This window comes from Mandrillus leucophaeus, unplaced genomic scaffold (assembly GCF_000951045.1).
Source record: "Mandrillus leucophaeus isolate KB7577 unplaced genomic scaffold, Mleu.le_1.0 Scaffold258, whole genome shotgun sequence".
NCBI classification, from domain to species: Eukaryota; Metazoa; Chordata; class Mammalia; order Primates; family Cercopithecidae; genus Mandrillus; species Mandrillus leucophaeus.
This window is the reverse complement of record NW_012102676.1, coordinates 1,558,274-1,577,580: the sequence shown is the minus strand read 5'-3', so window position 1 is coordinate 1,577,580 and position 19,307 is coordinate 1,558,274. Positions and strand designations below refer to the sequence as shown.

The 19,307-nt window shown below is 36.0% G+C and overlaps 1 protein-coding gene across 2 annotated transcripts in view; it reads right to left on the bottom strand.

Annotated features, from left to right (window-relative positions):
* The window catches only part of MEOX2 (mesenchyme homeobox 2), a 76,127-nt gene extending 57,195 nt beyond the window's left edge, over positions 1 to 18,932 (bottom strand). Inside the window, exons 1-2 of one of the 2 annotated variants that reach the window (XM_011983952.1) lie at positions 18,688 to 18,804; positions 18,012 to 18,548 (exon numbers count right to left, since the gene is read on the bottom strand). In XM_011983952.1, coding sequence (XP_011839342.1) covers positions 18,012 to 18,548; positions 18,688 to 18,706 — 556 coding nt within the window. In that variant the 5' untranslated portion in view covers positions 18,707 to 18,804. Of the gene's footprint in view, positions 1 to 18,011 lie in introns of both variants that reach the window. The other variant, XM_011983953.1, reaches the window with a different exon arrangement.
* Between the last annotated feature and the right edge of the window lie 375 nt (positions 18,933 to 19,307).

Here is a 19,307-nt window from a genome sequence, read left to right as displayed (position 1 = left end):
CTGGCGACAGCGAGACTCTGTCTCAAAAAAAAAAAAAAAAAGAAGTAGGCAGTCAGAGGTGAGAGGAGTTGAGGCAGCCACCATCCTTTTCCTGGAACCTCCCGGATTTCTCTGGATATTTGCATCATGTTTGCTGCATTATTATACCCTCTATCACAGGTTGTCACCATTTGTTTCCATCTTTGGCTTCCCTATTATACTGTGGACCCTTCCAGAAACCTCAAGGTGTTCTATTTATCTTAGAGTACTCAAAACATAGGGCCAAGTCCCTGGAATTTAGAGAATTATGTACAAGCTTATTAATTATTATGTTGCTGAAACACCGATTGCATTGGTGTGTGTTGGGGGCCCTAGGGGAGGTAGGCTAAAATTTGAAATGAATAACCATTTAGGAAAATCCTCCTTTTCTGAGCTACCTGCCTTTAAATAATTCATCTTGGGCTAAAATACTAATGTGCTTCCTAAGGTTAATAGGTGATTTTAAGTGAAGTATATTTTCATTAGGAAATGTAGAAGGAGAAAGTTTTCAAAAGGTAGAGAAAATGTGAGGAAGTATTTGTATCTGACCTGAGAATAGCACAGCTACTTGATGAGGAAACTCCCTTCATCACATTCTGTGTGTGATTCTTGTGGTAAGTAGTCCCTCCCTAGTTCAGCACCTCTTTACAACACAGTTAAACAATAGATCCACTTTATTCCATCCCCTTGGAATAACATATTTAAATTTCCTGTTGGTTTAATTTGTTTTTCTCACATCTCGAGTTTTCAAGGTAAAGCCAAGCAATGTGGAAACTACCTATTTCCACTGTGTGCTAACATGCATTTAACTATAGCTGACCTTTGAATAACAGGGGGTGCAACTGCCTGGGTCCACTTATGCGTGAATTCTCTTCCACCTCTGCTACCTGAGACAGAAGACCTTTCCCTTCTCTTGCTCCTTCTGCTCATCCTGCTCAACTTGAAGGTGATGAACACTGAAGCCCTTGATGACAATCCACCTCCACTTAATGAAGAGTAAATATATTTTCTCTTCCTCATGATTTTCTTAATAACATTTCTTTTCTCTGGTTTACTTTATTGTAAGAATACAGTATACAATACATATAACATTGAAAATGTGCATTAATCTACTGTTGATGTTATTGATAAGACTTCTGGGCAATAGTAGGCTAGTAGTAGTAGTTAAGTTTGTTTTGTTTTGTTTTGTTTTTTGTTTTTTTTTTTTTTGCTCTGTCACCCAGGCTGGAGTGCAGTGGCGCGATCTTGGCTCACTGCAACATCCGCCTCCTGGGTTCAAGCAATTATCCTGCCTCAGCTTCCTGAGTAGCTGCGATTACAGGCATGCACCACCACACCCAGCTATTTTTGTATTTTTAGTAGAGATGGGGTTTCACTATATTGGTCAGGCTTGTCTCGAACTCCTGATCTCAGATGATCCGCCCACCTGGGCCTCCCAAAGTGCTGAGATTACAGGCGTGAGCAGCCACCACTGGCCAGTAGTTAAGTGTTTGAAGACTCGAAAGTTATACATGGATTTTCAACTGCACATGGGGGTCTGCCCCCTTGACTTCCGCATTATTCAAGGGTCAACTATACTTTACTGCATTTAATTAACATTAATTTAATTAGTGTCTCTAATAGGGATGCTATACATATGCAAATATTTCTTCTAAGTGGTTTCTATTTAAAACATCATCTCTTATCTCTCCTTACTATGTCCATGGAAAAAACAATAGCACCTTTTCTTTATTTGCAAAAAGTCAGTTTTATTAATCTAAAGGAAAAAACAATTGGTATTAATAACACAATTACCACACCCACACATTTACACACCAATGACACTGATATCATCAGTAAAGTTTCAATATAAAAGTAAACTCATAAATGTCACTCAGTGAAAACTACTGAAAGGTTTTCTCTACCCTTCTGCTATACTGCCAATAAAACTTTACTACAAATTATATTTGGTCTAGACTTATTTCTGTTCCAAAACCCTTTGTGAATAATGAGAATTGCCTGGGCACTTATTTATATTTGGCTCAATGCTATAATATGTATATTTGTTTTTTGTGTTTCTAAGATATCCTGATTGCAATCATTAACATTTTTTCTACATTTTCATACTTTAACGCACACTCTCAACTCATAAATTCTAACGTGAATACGTCCAGTAATATTTTTGCCTGATGTGTAGTGTTAATACTACCTTTTCTACCACAAATCACCAACAGGTTAACCCTCAATTAATTCCTAATTAACCTTTATTAAAAATGAATTCACCGGTGAATAGTCCTCCTGCTTCCCACATAGTCAAAACTCTGCAGTCGTGGCAGCTGAATTGTGTAATGTATGGCCACAGCCAAACAGGCCCAGATGTTTCACGGTATAGACCAGAGACTCCCTATACGTCACTCTTACTTGCATTTGCTCTTTTCTAATGCCAAGATGAATACTTTATTCCCATTTTCCTTCTAAAAAGTTAAAGAACTCCTCTAGTAGCTTCTCCTGTTTCTCAGCTACCTGACTTGTGATTCTGGAATTCAGACCACGGATTACTAAAGATTACATCTTTTGAGAGGCTTGAAAGGTGAATGATTCCAGGTCATTAGTTGCCACTGCCTGATTCGATTAAGTTTTCATACTTTCCCCCTGGAAAATCTAGCCTAGTTCCTGGCATGTTCCCCATCCTTTCCCAGAAAAATATCTCCTCCCCATTCCTCAAGAGGCCTGGAAGAATCTCCCTAGTTGACCTTACATTCTTGAATATGCTTTTATTGTTTGCTTTCCTGCTTCCAAAGTTCCACTTTTTTTTTTTTTACATTCACTTCCATTGTTATGGCGTGCTTTACTCCATTTTCATTGGGTATCTTCACTTCAGTGATTTCATATTTCTGAGTTTGCTTTTATTTTGATAAGTCCCATAACTTACATGTATGCATTATATTTAATAATTATTTTAGGATGCATTTGTTCTCTTCAAAACAATGAATGCATTTTATTTTCATAAATATGTGGTTGATAGATGCAAGAATTTATCCACAGAGGCATTTGGTAAAATAGTACTCTTACATTTCACTTTCAGATATGTTTCAACTTTTCATTATAATTGGCTTCTTGTGGTATTTGAATCTCATAATCTCTTTGTCCATTAAGGTGGGAGAGGGATACCATCCTTGATGCTTCCTTCAGTAGCTGAAGGATAAGAAAGTTTGTCTCGTTGTTTAGAATGACTGTCCAACTGGAGTTACTAACAGATGAAAATGTTCTATATTTGTGCTGCCCAATACATTAGCTAGTAGCCACATATAGTTACTGAGTACTTCGAATGTGCTTAGTGGAGCCAAACAATTGAATTTTTAATTTTATTTAGTTAAAATTTAAATTTAGACAGCAACATGTGGCTTTACATACCATACTACATGGAATAAAACAGTATTACAATAATTGATGCTAATCATATATGTACAGATGGCCATTTCTAGCACATTTGTAGTATTTGTTGAGCAACCCTGTCTGACATTGGTCTCCAGGTGCAGAAAAAGATCATATTTAGACTACAGGGTCCTTGACTCTCAGAACTTTTCAACTGAGAAACAAGACTATTCTAAACTGGTAGTTCTCAACTTTGTCCATACATTCCAGTCACCTGGAAGTTTTTTTAAAACTACTAATGTCCAGATAAAATAATAAGATATCTGAGATGTTTTCAAAATAATTGGGACACTATGAGGCAGTAGTGGGATGGTACAAATAAATAAGATTTGCCAGGTGTTGATAAACATTGAACATAATGGACACAGGGAAGTCCATTATACAATTATCTCTATTTTTTAGATGCTGCAATTTTCCAATATAAAATTTTTTAAATGCCAGCTCCATTATAGATGAACTTAATCATATTCTATGGGGTATCATTATTTCTTTAAAATGCCCATATCATTCCAATGTAACATCCGTGTTGAGAATTACTGGTCAGAAAAAAAGTAATTTTATGATAAATTAAGGAAGCATGGAGAGTCTGACAGTGATCTGTTCTTATGAACTAAATAAATTGCTAAAATGGAATCAGTATCAGAGTCATTGGTAACAAAACAAATCAGATTTAACAGATTTTTTAAAACCTATCAAAATGCATTGCAATATGGATTGATTTTTACTTTCTTACAGAAATAAATGCTAACTCAATTGCACAAGTAGACTTATTGTACACTTCCCTTTCATTAGACTGTTTACTTGACTAAGCCCAGAACCACAGCTGAAATGACTTTATTAGCTTGTCCACCCCTCACTATCATTGCTCCTTCCTTACAAGCCAGACCACAGTGTGGTTACTTATCAGTGCCTCATAACCACATAAACAAACAGCATTAATGAATATGGTTAATCAGTCATACTAAAAGCAGAGTGACATGACACAGGTATTACAGTTTAAATCAGTATCATCGTATCAAGGTCCTCATAAAGGAGATTTTTCATTTCTTTTTTAAAAACTGGTCAATCTGGGCTGGGCATGATGGCTCACGCCTGTAATTCCAGCACTTTGGGAGGCCACGAAGTGCTGATCACTTGAGGTCACGAGTTCGAGACCAGCCTGGCATATATGGTGAAACCCCATCTCTACTAATAATACAAAAATTAGCCAGGCATGCTGCTGCACGCCTGTGATCCCAGCTGCATGGGTGGCTGAGGAAGGAGAATCACTTGAACCCAGAGGCTTACGTTGCAATGAGCCAAGATTGCACCACTACACTCCAACCTGGGTGACAGAGTAAGACTCCATTTCAAAAAAAAAAAAAAAAAAAGTAGTCAATTGAAAAATTTGCAATTAATCTATTTTTTATTTTCAGATCACCAACTATTTTTACCACTATCCAATACTACAATGCAGATTGCTTGATATTTCATATATTTCTCAGTTGTCCAATGATTCCATGTCTTATTTAATGTTTTGTTTCTGTGAGACTGGCATATTAAACACTATGTTTCTTGACTGTATATAATGCTGAGAAACTCAACAATGTATAGCATAACTGCATAGAATCTATATAGAATCTTATGTCTTACTTAAAAATAATGTACTGAGGCATTCTCACATGTTAGTTAGAAAATTAGACTTGACAGTTACCAAATTCTTAAAAATATAGACATCTTACCTTTCAAACTATAGACTGTTTCGCTGGTTTATGGTAACCTTTTAAAAATGCATATTTATTTTTGTCCTGATTAATCTAATAATAGCAAATATATCACATCTAATCAAGGTATTTCACTTTAGAAAGTATCCGTAAATATTGGGCCGGGCGCAGTGGCTCATGCCTGTAATACCAACACTTTGGGAGGCTGAAGTGGACAGATCATGAAGTCAGGAGATCGAGACCATCCTGGCTAAAATGGTGAAACCTCATCTCTACTAAAAATACAAAAAATTAGTCGGGTGTGGTGGCACGTGCCTGTAGTCCCAGCTACTTGGGAGGTTGAGGCAGAAGAATTGCTTGAACCCGGGAGGCAGAGGTTGCAGTGAGCCGAGATCGTGCTAATGCACTCCAGTCTGGGCAACAGAGCGAGATTCCATCTCAAAAAAAAAAAAAAAAAAAGAAAGAAAGAAAAGTAAAAAGAAAGTATCCATAAATATCAATTAGACGCAAACACAGATAATTAAACTTAACCTGGACAGTCATTCAACTCTCCTACAGATTGCCCAAGCATCTTCAAAATTTGCCCTACTACTAAAAGCCTGGAACCAAAACAAAAGCAAAACCAACATCAACAAAAACGGTCCTAGCTGGTCAATAAAGGTTGTAATGATTAGGATGAGAGACTGTAGACAGAAATTCATTAAAATATAGTCTAAATTCTTTTCTGAGGAAATTAGATAGTAAGACATAGCATGTCACTGGGGATTCTTGACTAACTGAGAGATGTGGAAAATCCTGTAGAAAACTTGAAAGTAGCTAAACTATAAATATTTAGATATTCACATTAGAAAGTATCAGAATATTGTCTTAAACTCTTAACATTAAGCATCATGTTCCAAAGACTAAGAGAAAAGTTCACTTTGCCAGAAAAGCACTGCTCTAAATACACACACACATGCATATATGTGTATGTGTATATAGATAGATGATAGATATATATAATAATACATATGTATCTATCGATAAATATAATATTAAACAAAATTTGGTTACACACAAGAGCCAGTACGAGTGATATCTAATAACATATTATTTATTCACATTAGCCACTCCCTGTGTCATGTGTTTCAAAGCCAATAATTCAACATTTGTATTTTAAGTGTAGAATAATTTCAGGTTAACGTAGAATTCCACGAAGAGAAATGATAGGGTCAAAATAATACTACATGTTGTATTATTCTACAGCATTTAATTAGAGAAGAATGACAACAGATAAAGATGCTCAGAGAATACTTAGGGAGTCCTGGGGAAAGAACTAATTAAGTGCAAGTGACTTGAAAGTAGGTATAGAGAAAAAATACAGAAGAATATGGAATAGAATGGATTTGAACCATGCTCTGGTACGATGAAGCAATGGAACGAGTCTTAAATACAAGTCTAATAGAAAAAGAGAAATCATCAACTGAGACTATGAATGTGAAAGCATTTTGAAAGTAAATTAAAATTAATTAGATAAAAGATTGTGTGTGTGCGTGTGTGTGTTTGTGTGTGTATGCATGTTTGGAACTGGTGTTGTCTTTAGAAAACAAAAGGAAAAAAGCTATGGAATAATTAACAGTATTTTTGACATTTAATTCTGTATTTTGAGAGTCTTGTAAGAACTAAGGATCTGAAATAGACAAGAATGGTCAATGTCAGAGTGTGCCAGAGGTTATACAGTTCATTGTATTAGAGAGGAACAGATGGGTCTGGTGTTTACACATTGTGGGGAAGATGGGTGTGAACAGGAGAGGAGGAGAAACAAGGAAAGTATGCCTGGTTAGCATTAGAAAATGACCAATCATTAATATTTTTCAGCATCTTCTGTGCAAAAAGACTATATTCAATTTTCTTAAATCAATTGCTTTCTAAAACTGGGGATAAAGTTAAGGACTTGAGATAAGGGAAGGTTGCCTGGACTCTACTTGTAATAATGTTTTTTATTACTTTATCTGAACACACACAAAAAAGGCAAATACAATGTAGGTAATGCTCAACTTAACAAAATTACTTGGATTAAATGTTACATTTTTAAACAAAAAACAGATTCTTCAATTCACAAATAACTACCTAAAATATGATTCGGTTCACATAAATATCTACTATTTATAGCAAAGACCATCTACACATTGCCAGATATTAAACTCTGTCAAATATATTCAGGTACTTTGGTAATTGACCACAAGAGCTATATCATTAAAAAATTTAAAAATTGAAGCTAGGAAAGTTGGTCACTGTTCACATTCATAAAACAAAGCTGAAAAATGTCTGAGGTAATCATGAAATCAGACTCTGGGAGAGGTAATTTACACCCAAGCAAAGCACTTCGTCAAATTCCATTTTGTTCACTTAAAAGCGGTAGCCAACATTTTAAATGATGCTGAAATTTATTTTTATTGGGAAGACTAAAAACTTAAGGCTTCAAAATATTTTATGAGATATTCCTTTTAAGGGCACTAGGCTGAAGTCAGGATATGGGAGCTCAGCTGCCACTACTTGGCTGAATGAACAGACATTACTTAACTTCTCTGGGCACATTCCCTCATCTAGGAAATACATTCATTGAACTGGGTAGTGCTCTGAGTCTCTTCTAGTGTCTTGATTATTTTGATTCTAATCATCTGTTTAAACATTACAGATTACTATTCATTAAGAAAACTTTGACAAATCAAGCCTCTTCTAAAATCAAAGAGTTGATGCACCGGTTGATGCCGTTGGACCCTTCTTGTCCCTGCTGTGTATTATCGGACATTTAATATTTTGTTGTTCTTCCTGTACTCTTCTCCCTACATCCTGTACTCTTCTCCTCCTCGTTCTACTATTATCTAGCAGAGAAACACTATTCCTTTAAACTTCTCTCATTTTAGGGATCAAATTGCTGTGGATCTGAAAATGCTTAAAGAGTTAACTTTGCATTTGTGATTTTAATGTAATGTTTGATTCTATTATTTATTCAAAAGGTACTGTAGAAGTCTAGCATATATAATCATCTACAATTTTGCTGAAGTACATTTCTGAATTCTGCACACTGCATTGTGGATGTGGGAGAGGTGACTAAACTAAATAGAGTCAATGCAGTCAACCACCCAGGACTTGCAATTCCAGGGGTTTTGCGGTTCCCTTTTACCTCAATCTAAGTGGTATTTCTCAATAACGTATTAAATATGCAAGCGTGAACAAACAAATAATTAAAATATTTTCTTTGTAAAAAGAAATTATACCACCAAATTAAAATTATTGTTATGCATTTTGTGTGAGACATACATGTTTTCAGCTTTCAGTAATATTTGCACATTTGCCATTCTTAATGGTCTCCAACTGGAACTGCTAAAAACAGAACTACAACAAGAAAACTCTCTCTGCCATAAAGTTTCTAACATAGCAGGAAAATGTCATTTCCACCCTCCTAGTTAACAGCTAAAACAGAGACCCAAAATTTCATTGTCATATTTGAATTCCTTTTATTTAAGTTCTGTTTCCTCTTGACTAAATGCCCTGCCCCTCTGTACACTCTTTTTAAAAAGTTAAGTTCTGGCCAGGAGCGGTGGTTTACACCTGTAATCCCAGCACTTTGAGAGGCCGAGGCGGGCAGATCACTCGAGGTCAGTAGTTCAAGACCAGCCTGGCCAAGATGTGAAACCGTGTCTCTACTAAAAATACAAAAATTATCTAGGTGTGATGGTGGGCGCCTGTAGTCCTAGCTACCCGGGAGACTGAGGCAGGAGAATAGCTTGAACCTGGACAGCGGAGGTTGCAGTGAGTCGAGATAGCACCACTGCACTCCAGCCTGGGCAACAGAAAAAAACTTGGTCTCAAAAAAAAAAAAGTCTTCATTTTATTCTTTATTTTGTTCAATATGTACTCTTCCTGAAAACAGGTTTTCAATGGAGAAGTAGCAGGAGACACAAGAGAAGAGGAGGTTAGGAGAGGCCCAAGCAAAAGAGGCTGTGGAATGGGAATCTTAAGGGTGGGAAAGGCACTTGAGCCTCTTACATAACTTGGCTAGAATTCATCTTACATTTCAGGGAAATTTCATGCCATTTACAATTCTGAGGACAATGATTATTTTAAATCTTTAGTAATTACTTAGGCAAGCCACATTTCCTATAGCAGTATTTGTAATAAAATGCAAACAGGTAGCATAAAACAGATTATTTTCAGATGGTGCATATGCATGACATAATGACACCTTCATTGATAGATGATAAAAATAATAACACTTTACTAAGCCAGTCATTGTTCTAATTGCTTTGTGTATATTAATTCAATTTCATTTTCAGAAACGACGGTACAAAAAAGTTAAAATTTGTGGCCCAGGGGTGACAATAGTAAGAGACAGAGCGGGGGTTTAGCCCTAACCATTGTGTTCTCCCAGATATGCTCGCCTCATTTCTTCTTCGGTTGACTCTCAGGGTTTCATCCACCTAGCCCCCGGGGTTCTGGCTTTGGATAGTGTTTGGTCAATGGGAAGCAACAAAAGAAGACTGGAGGACATGAAGACAGGTTATTGGATGATATTTGACATGAGATGCAATCCTCCATCTGAAGTCTCAACTTTTCAAGAAAGCTTCTGTCCTGTTGCCCTCATTGGATTCTGGTAAGAGCTCCCTGCATTTGCCCCCTCAGGTTAGGGGAGCTAACATATTCCAATTGTGGACAGATCCTGGGTGATTCATCATTTCCTGTGGTTTCCCTACATTCTACCCACCATCAAATTGCCATCATCAAACTCCCTTCAATTATCCCTTTGAGTGTGACATCTATTTCCTTGTCTAATATGATAACTAAGAAATAGGATAAATCTTTTATGATTTATCAACTAATGGCTAAATATGCAAAAGTGTTGCCACTTTTTTATATTTTCCTAAACATCTGGGTATTCTAGAGAATAAATTATAAAGCTCTACTTCCAGGAACAAAGAATAGTTCTGGAGGAAAAATTACTTATAATTCTCTGAATTTTGAGTGTGGACATTCACAAGATGGTAATCCTGGAAACGTGGGTGGCAGCAAGCCTCCAAATAGGGATGCCTAAACTCTGACTTTCCTGTCATTTCAATCTGTCTCAATCATTTTTACATCTACACTCTGTCTAGTTTAATGCATTCAGATCTGTTTATACTTCAAATAAGAAAAAGAAATTCCCATGTAAACACAGCCTATAGGTGAGAAAATTTTAATTGTTAAAGGCAGTAAACATACTAAGACCTCATTTTATCTTTGAATAATATTAAATAAGAGACATCACTTGATTCCAACCATGCAGTGAGTGTTAAAGCATTATTTATATGGTTCTTTAAATGTGAAAGTTATTTGCTAAATTGCTGTTGTCCCACAAAATCAAAGCTAGTTCCCATTACATTTCAGATGACACATATTTATTTTCCTAAATATTTTCCTGCTTGTGTTACCTACCAACATAAATCAATGGTTTGAGAAATTTGCTTTGCATTCATTGTTAATTTGATAAGAGTCATGCCCACTTAATTTTTTCAACTAATAAGAATATACCTCAGTTTAGTTTGCTAGTTTTTTGGGTGGCTAAGAGTAATCATCCAAATGTTTACTGTGCAGTCCAGACGGTGGACAAGCTACCTCGACAGACTCCGAATATATTTCACTACTGCATTTGCAATTAACTATCACTTTGCAAAAATAAGTTTTCATTTGGGTGTCATTTCTGGCAAAAATTTAAGGCTGTATTTTCAAAGAGTAAAATTCCAGGCCTTTAAAATTCTACTGGAATCTGCCAACCTAAGCTGGACCCTCCTCTAGGTTTTGCAGAGCCTGACAGATGACTTCACCTTAGTCATTTTCTTGCCCACGGTCACGTAAGATAACTGCAAATTTGTTTTTTTCTTGTAACATTATGGGAATCTCTTGAAGTATGTGAAGAATAATGAGCTAAAGAAAGAGGAAAAACAAAAGAAAACAAAAACTGCAGGGACTTGGCGGGTTTGACTTTTATGACTATCATTGATTGCCAGCTTAAGCCTGCTGGACTCCTCATACAACTGTATATGCTTCAAGCTTAATATTAAATTTTGTAATTGGAACATTTATAATCATATTATGACATTTAATAAGGATGCTCTAATTCAGATTTACTATTATCAGAAAATTAAATTTGGAGTTCTAGTAATGTATGCATATATATGTGTGGGTGTGGGTGTGCATATATCTATATATCTATATGCATATATAAAGTAAATGCCTTCTTTTAACATGTGTTTTAAGTATAGCTTCCACGTCCTAGTTAATTCAGCACCCTCCCTTTTATCCTTTCCTTGCCATTTTCCTCTCTACTAGATTACAATAAAAACAAAAAACTATGAAAGTAAGCAGCTTGTAATCATAATTTTAATCAATGAAGCCTATGCAAGCTTTAAGAAACATACCTCTAACATCTTAGAAATAAAGCTTATAAACACAAACAGCAGAATACTTAAATACATTTGAAACATTCACATTGAATTGATTCTGTAAAATTTTGAAGAGCAACAGCTTTTGAATTTAAAGCTATAATGAATACCCTAAAGTTTTTACCGCTGTGAGTTATCACCTAGTAAAAAGATGTTATATTTGCAATAAAAGTACACATTTTAAGGACATAAAAATTGTCATCAAGGTACACAAATAGTTTAGAATTATTAAACATTTAAGTAAATGGAAATTTTAAAAATAAAATAGCAATATTATCACACAAGTTAAAGATCCAGTTTATTAATTTCTAATTCTATTGATAAAACAAGGGATTATTTTTTAAAAGCTTTTTCCCTGTTTCATACAAACCCTTTCCAAAAATGTATAGATACAGTAAAGATTCTACCTGATCATTCTTGCGCATATGCTGATGTAAGAAACCAAAAACATGTAAATTATTTTCATAACACTGTGAAAACCAATATTAAAAAATACAGTACACAATTAATACCGAGTAACATGTATAAATTTAGAAATATTATGTTTCTGTAGACAGTGTAACATTATAAATGAAAGCTTCAGGAATAATGAGCTACTTTGCTATATATCAAAAAATTCAAATATAGAGGAAAGTTAATAACCACTCATCACCCATGAAAATTAATAACCCATTCAATCATACACTTACCATGTAACTTTCTGTTAATTTAGTAATACATAATGTCAAAAGGTTTTAAATGAAAATACTTATCTGAAACTTAAAAAGAACATCTGAGATGAACACAAATGCATCAATAGATACATTATAGATTATTTTGTGTCATAAAATATTATCTAGTAAAACATTCTTAAAAATCAATATTTTTATAATGTAAGTAAAATAGGAAGAACTCTTAGGGAAAGGGGCATCAGATTTAGATTAATTCTGCCTCTAATGCAAATTGAAGGCTGAGCTCTATATGACCTTAACCATTGTAAGTTTTATTACATTAAAATAAATAAAATATTCTGCGAGGTTTTCTCCAATGGGATTTTGAATCTCACTGATGACTATGATTTAGAAGTAGTGTAGAGAGTTTTGCAACTAACTATACTTTATATCGTTACCCCTTCTCTACTTGGGGGTTCAGTTCAACACGCTAATAAAAGAAATAGTCATAAGAACATCATAAGGAAAGTAGGCAAAATGTTAGTGCCTCATTATATTTATAATCTTTACAAAAAATGTATGTCAGTAAACCATATTAACATCTAAAGCACATGATATGTAGAAACAAATTGTGACTATAAAATGTGTCTTGTTTCTTAAAAACTCTAAATAGGAAATAGATCGCATTTACGTCAATTTTTAATCTGTGGACTTTGGCCTTAGTTAGTGTTTTATTTTATTTTTTTGCTTTTGATTTTAACCACTGAAATCATTCACCAAAACTATAAGCCAGGAAATACAATGTAACTGGCCAGTTGAGAATTAAGTCTTCTCATTTTATTATTACAATCAAGGGGGGAAATGCTTATATATCTTCCTGCACAAAATGCTTCATTTATTTAAAAAAAAGTGACAAAAATAAAGAAAATTTGGGAGAGATAAATCATCCACAACTATTAATTCAACAAATATTATTTAAGGAATTCCTATCTGTAATTTATTTTCTAATATTTCTGCATCCTTAGCATTCATCGCTCAAAGACATTTGCAGTCCTCATAGCAGTGTGGAAAAGAGATATGCTCTGAAAATTTAGAAATAAATTCCTGAAGTGAATACAGTTCAAAACTAAAATATATTGTTGTACTATATTGTTTTTCTCATTTGAAATGAAAATTTTAAAAGCCTTCACATTTGGTTTTGTGTGTCAAGCTGCCATTATAAAAACACTAAATGAATAAAATTTCGCAAGCAAGGCAGCATTATCAGCCTAAGTACATGTAGTGGGCTTATATATGGTGACGTTTTATGTAATTTAACTATTAATTCTTCTACAGATTTACATTTCTTAAGTGCAAAAAAAAAAAGCAATTATTTCATTACATACAGAATTCGCCTCCCAAATTTCCCAGAATCCAAGAGAAAGGATTGCTACTTTCTGATATTTCATTTTTGCTTAAAATTAAATTCTTAGGATGTTTAGATCTTATTATAAATATTACAACTTAAATTCTAGGGTTATAATGAATGGTCTGTGTTTTCAAACACAGAGGGAAAATGGGGTAATGGCTGAAGTACTGTTTTTTCAGTTTATTAGTAAAAATCAGCTTATAATATGTCAATGTAATGGTTTCTATTGATAATTACCGTAAACAAAGATTACAATTTTAAATACTAAGTTCTGGATTTCGAAGCCCAGTGAAAGTTTGTGCAATACCATGCCTTGCATTTATGATTTTTCTTTTAAAATGAACTATAAATGAAGAAATTTACACAGAAGTGGAAACTATTCCTACTTTTATTTGCATTCTTCCTTCCATTCATTGCTAATGTTCAACAATAAAGCATTTTAATTCTAAAGGAATTGTTGCTTTTAACTTGAGTGTGATTATTTTAGATCGTATTTTAGAACACTCATGTAGGTCAGCGATACTTAGAATTTTTTATGTCAGATTACCATTTTTAAATGTTCACACCCAAAATTAGTCTATGAGTCCAAGACAAAGAGTGAAAAACAAATCCATTTGATTTGTTCAATACTTCACTATAACCTTCAAGATCCAGTATATTATTTTTAAATTCTGAACCAAATGCTGAAAAGCCACAATCCAGTAACACAGAAATGAAAAATAACACTATTTTATTCCTTTCAGAAAACACAATGATTGAAATGTCTTGGAAATATTACAGTGTAATACTGAATGAGGTTGAGAAGGTATTACTCTGAGTTTAACTTCCAGCTTATTAAATATAATATTTTCTACTCATTCTGCATAGTCAAGCATATAGACAGACATAATCTGACAGCAAAGGCTTTATGATATAGTAGCTATAAATAAAATATTTGTAATTTTACAAGAATCTAATATGACTCAAAACCTAGTAAAATCTACCTCCCCAAACCGCTCTTTTCTTTTTTGATATAATTTTTATTTTTTACAAAATATGTATTCATAAATTTGAATAGAAAATATCTAGATATGTACACTGTATAATGCATGCACAAAAGCTAAAGTTAGATCAATGAATTAATTTTAGTTACTTTAACTAAAAGTGGGCAGTTTATTCCTACTACTAGATTGCTCAAAGAGCAATCAAATGTAATTGAAACCAAGCAATTCACACTATTTATAGACATTTTTCAGAATCACCTGCTTTGTAGTGATTTTTTTCAGCACAGTTGTAAAGTTTTGATTTTTAAGAGTCCCTTTGAAGACGTGGCAGATGTTGGCTTTGCTAATAATGCTGGAAAGCGCAGCAGGTTCAAAGTTACAAAAATGTTTAACACATATAAAATATAACAGCGTGCTTTTCTATTAAATTTGGTTACTTTCAATTGTCAATAAACTTATGTAAAGGAAGCCTAAAGTCCATAAATATTTGCTTCCAAAACATGAAGCTGCTAGAGTTTATATATGTGTGTGTCCATGTGCATTTGTGGAGGGAAAATGCATAAAATATATACTATAGAAGCTTACATATTATAGTTTTAAATCATTACTATAAATTAAATAGTAAGGTTTATAAATATTTAAGCTGTTTTTCAATATTTTCTGGTACTTAAAATTCTATTAGAATTTAACATGGTAATTAGCACAAACACATACAGTCTAGGTATTAGATGCAGGGATACAGAATTTTGGTTCTGACTTTACCCTGGATTTATGTACTAAATCTTCTCTCAACCATAAATGAAAAGTAATTATAAACTACCTAACAAAATACAGATGGTCTCACTATATAGGATGAGATTTTTATCTAACACAATTTTAAATTTCAGGAGTTCTGAAATCACTTCAATTTTGTTTTTTAGAAATACTGAAATACTAAAATGTGCTATAAACAATGAGAGATATACGTATTAATAGCATACCAGGATCATAATCATTTTCAATGTTGCTTTAGTTTGTGCTGGATCAAGATGTCTATGAAATAAAATATCTTTGAAGATAACTTATGGAAAACCTAATGCAATTGTTACACGAGAAAGACATCTTTAATTTAAATCTATCTGAATATCTGACAAATATACCTCAAGCTGAAATTGGAAAATAAAATTTTATTTTCAATAAGTGTACATAGATTTAAACAGAAATTATTGGGATACTTCCTTTTAGTCAATATTTCTTCAAAATATCAAAGGAAAGAAAAGCTCATCCTAAGTCCCCAGTATTTTTATCCTTGGTGATGACTAATTGTACTTTCCACTCAAGTTTTAATCCATTAATAATTTATTCAGCTGACACAAACACTTATATTGGCTTGTTTTTCCAGTACCCTCATTATCAGCTTCAACATGTAGAAATGAACTTAATTTTGTTAAACGGTTATTTCCCACTAAGTTAGGGGGAGAGATAAATATGTTTTGTTAAATTATTCCACTTTAAAAAGATTATTAAAATAAATTAAGGGAATCAGTTACTGAATTCCACTTTCTTGGTTTCCCCCAAACAAAATAACATGTGCTTGTATGAAAATTCAGTTTGCCCTAAGAAACTTAAGAGCAATGGCTCAGTTCAGGAAGCATAAAGGACAATCTGTCATGTAGGTTACTCATTGCGAAAAATAAAATGAACAGTAAGAGGTTACGGGAATTGCAAGAGTACTCTCATCAACCTGAACTGGGATCTGCTTCCAAAGTGACACTGATATCAAATGTTCGGTTTATGAAATTGTCACTGCATTCCAAAATTGACTGTTTTTCTAATACAAATTGAAAGCTTCTTGCTATGATTAACCATTCAACTCACTATCTAAAGAGACTTTCACTTATAGTTAGGAAAGTACATTAAATATCAGTAACACTACTGGTAATTTTCTTATAAAAACTAATTTGTGACAGAACATTAAAAGTTCACCCCCTGACCTTGGAAAATAAAAGTTAGCTTTTGAGACCATGACAGAAGAATCCATCCCATAGGATCGCTGAATAACAATTGATATTGCTGTGAAGGGTGAAGGAATATTAAATATGCGGTCAATCATTTTCATTTATGTGGCATCTTACCTAAAGCTTTATACACGATAAACATTTTTCCAATACTTCAAACCAACATATGGGATTACTTTCTAGGACTATTATTAACCCAATTCCGCAGAGGAAGAAAAATATGCAAATATTATATTAAACAAATGATATCTTCCAAAAATATGCAATCCAGGTTGCACTATAGCCACGAAAGAAAACTCACAAGTCTCTTAATTTTAAAGTATCTTTTAACAATTTTATGATAATACAGGTAGGTAAGAGCTTTGAAAAGTGGTCTGGAAAACTTTGAGTTTCTCTGGATTGCTACAGAAAAGTTACTCGGCAAGTTGTGTCTTCAAGCACCAGAGGTCAGAAAGGTTTCCCTTTTGCGTGGCTGCTCAAAATATCCCCACTGAAATCAGCGCCTGCTGCGCGCACCCTTGCATACCACCTTCAGGCACGTAGCTAACTAACACTACCCGAGCTACTGTTGCTTCGCTGTATTTGTCTCTACTAATACCCACTTGGTAGAGGGATTTGTTTTCCACTTTTGAAACGTAGATTCTGTAATTAGCTTACACCACATAAACATGTACTATTAAGGTTCGTCTTTCTTCCAATGTGAGCATCTATTTATTTACAATTCTCTGACACATTCCTTAAAATCTGAATTCCTAGATAATGTCTTTTTCCCCAATAAAGGGAAAATTTTACCATTTGAAATAGGGTGCTATTTAAAGAACGCTGAAATAAGAATGTTAGGAAAAAAAAAAAAAAACTAAAACTTTTTTTTTTTCTCATGCGCTCTGCCAAGTTCCACTGCAAGTTCCAAATATTGTGCAATGATTTGGAAATCCAGTTAACGATGGGAAAAATCGAGCCACTCACAGTCGGGAACTTGCAAGAGAAAAGTCAAGAAGCGGCACCCGCACGCACGCCTGCCCAACCGACGCTGCATCCCTGGGCGCACGCCCCTCCCTCCCCAGCGCTGGGATGGAAGGTCACGCTTCGCAATCGATTTCACAGCCACTTGTCCTTTTTTATCAACCTTCTGGTAAACTAGTTTAGGACCTTGGAGAGCTTAGAGCTGCTGGCTGTATATGCATTGCTCTCGGATAAACACGTGTCCCCCAAATATCAGGACCAAAGCTTCACCGCCGAATTTGGCCGCGGGAAGCCACAAAGGGCAACACATTCCCATATTCCCCGCTGCCACCCTCTAGTGCGAGAATCTCCCCTGGCATCTCTCCGCCCCCTTTCCAGGGTGCCCACTCTCGAGGGTGCCTGGTGCGCCCTTACCTGAGCTGTCGCTTTTCCTTTTGCCACCGCTTCTCTTCTCCGCCTCCGCAGGTGACAGTGCCTGGCGGCCGTAGTCCCCCGGCGCGCACGCGGCCCCAGTCGGGGTGCTGGAGCCCAAGCTGGAAGAGTTGGAACACAGGACCGGAGGGCTGCTCCCCAACTCTGGGGGCCCTCCGGAGTCGGGCTGGAGGCAGAGGCTGTGTCGAGCCGCACTCGGTGGGGAAGACATCTGCGGGAGGTGCCAGTTGGTTTGCAGAGCCTGGTGCTGCTGCTGCTGATGGTGGTGATGGTGGTGGTGGTGGTGGTGGTGGTGCCCCCTGTGATGCTGGCTGGCAAACATGCCCTCTTCGTTGGGGTATCCCGCGATTATGCAAGATGAGGAAGAAGTAGAGAGCTCGGGGTAAGACATATGGTCAGATCTTCCATGGAGGGCGAGAGAAGATTGGGAGAACGGGTGCAAGCCTTGCGCCGTGGCGTGAGGGCTGCGCAAGCAGCCAAAGAGCGGGTGTTCCATAGCATGCAAGTTTCGGGTTCCAGGCAGAAGACTTCAGGACGGTTCCAAAGGCCACCACCCTCTGTCACTTTTCACTGGAAGCCGTATGATTTTTTTTTACCCTCCCAAAGCAATAGCCGTGCACTTCTGCAGAGCTCGGATAATCCCGGTTCTGAGCCCCAGCGGCCAGTCTCCTTTGCATATGAACAGTCGGACCTGGAAGAGCTTCCCTGAACTACTCAGATGTCAAGAGTGGGAGAGGTTGAAGCCAAAAGAAGGTGGTCCCAGAGAACTGCTTTCAGGGGGGAAATGGCTCTGAGAGGTTATAAATAGAGTGTAACGTGAGCTGGGGGCCGGCTTAGGAGCCCAGAGTTGACCACATGCAAACTCCCTCCAAAACTCCCGCTCAGTTTGCGCCACGCGCTCCCAGTTCCACTTCCTATCGCCTGCTGGACAGACGCAGAGCGTCCACGCCCGCCCAGCACTGCCGGCTGCCAGGGCTACAAGCGGCACGCCAGTGCCTAAGTCCCGCCCGGGAGGGCAGCAGCTCTGCCCTCCAGACTCTGGAGGCCTGGGCGCGGCGCACACCACCCCCAACCCAGCACCCTGATTCCTACCTACTCACTTTCCTCTCCGGGAAACGTGATTTGTCAGCGTCATTTGTGAACTGTCACCTGCAGAAAAGCTAGGGATATGCCTAGCCTTTCAGGAACCCAAAAGAAGTAATAGGGTTAAACGAAAAGATCAGAGCTAGTTAGGCGCATCCTCGAAGTTTTTCAAACTTCGCATCTTCCAGTGCCCTG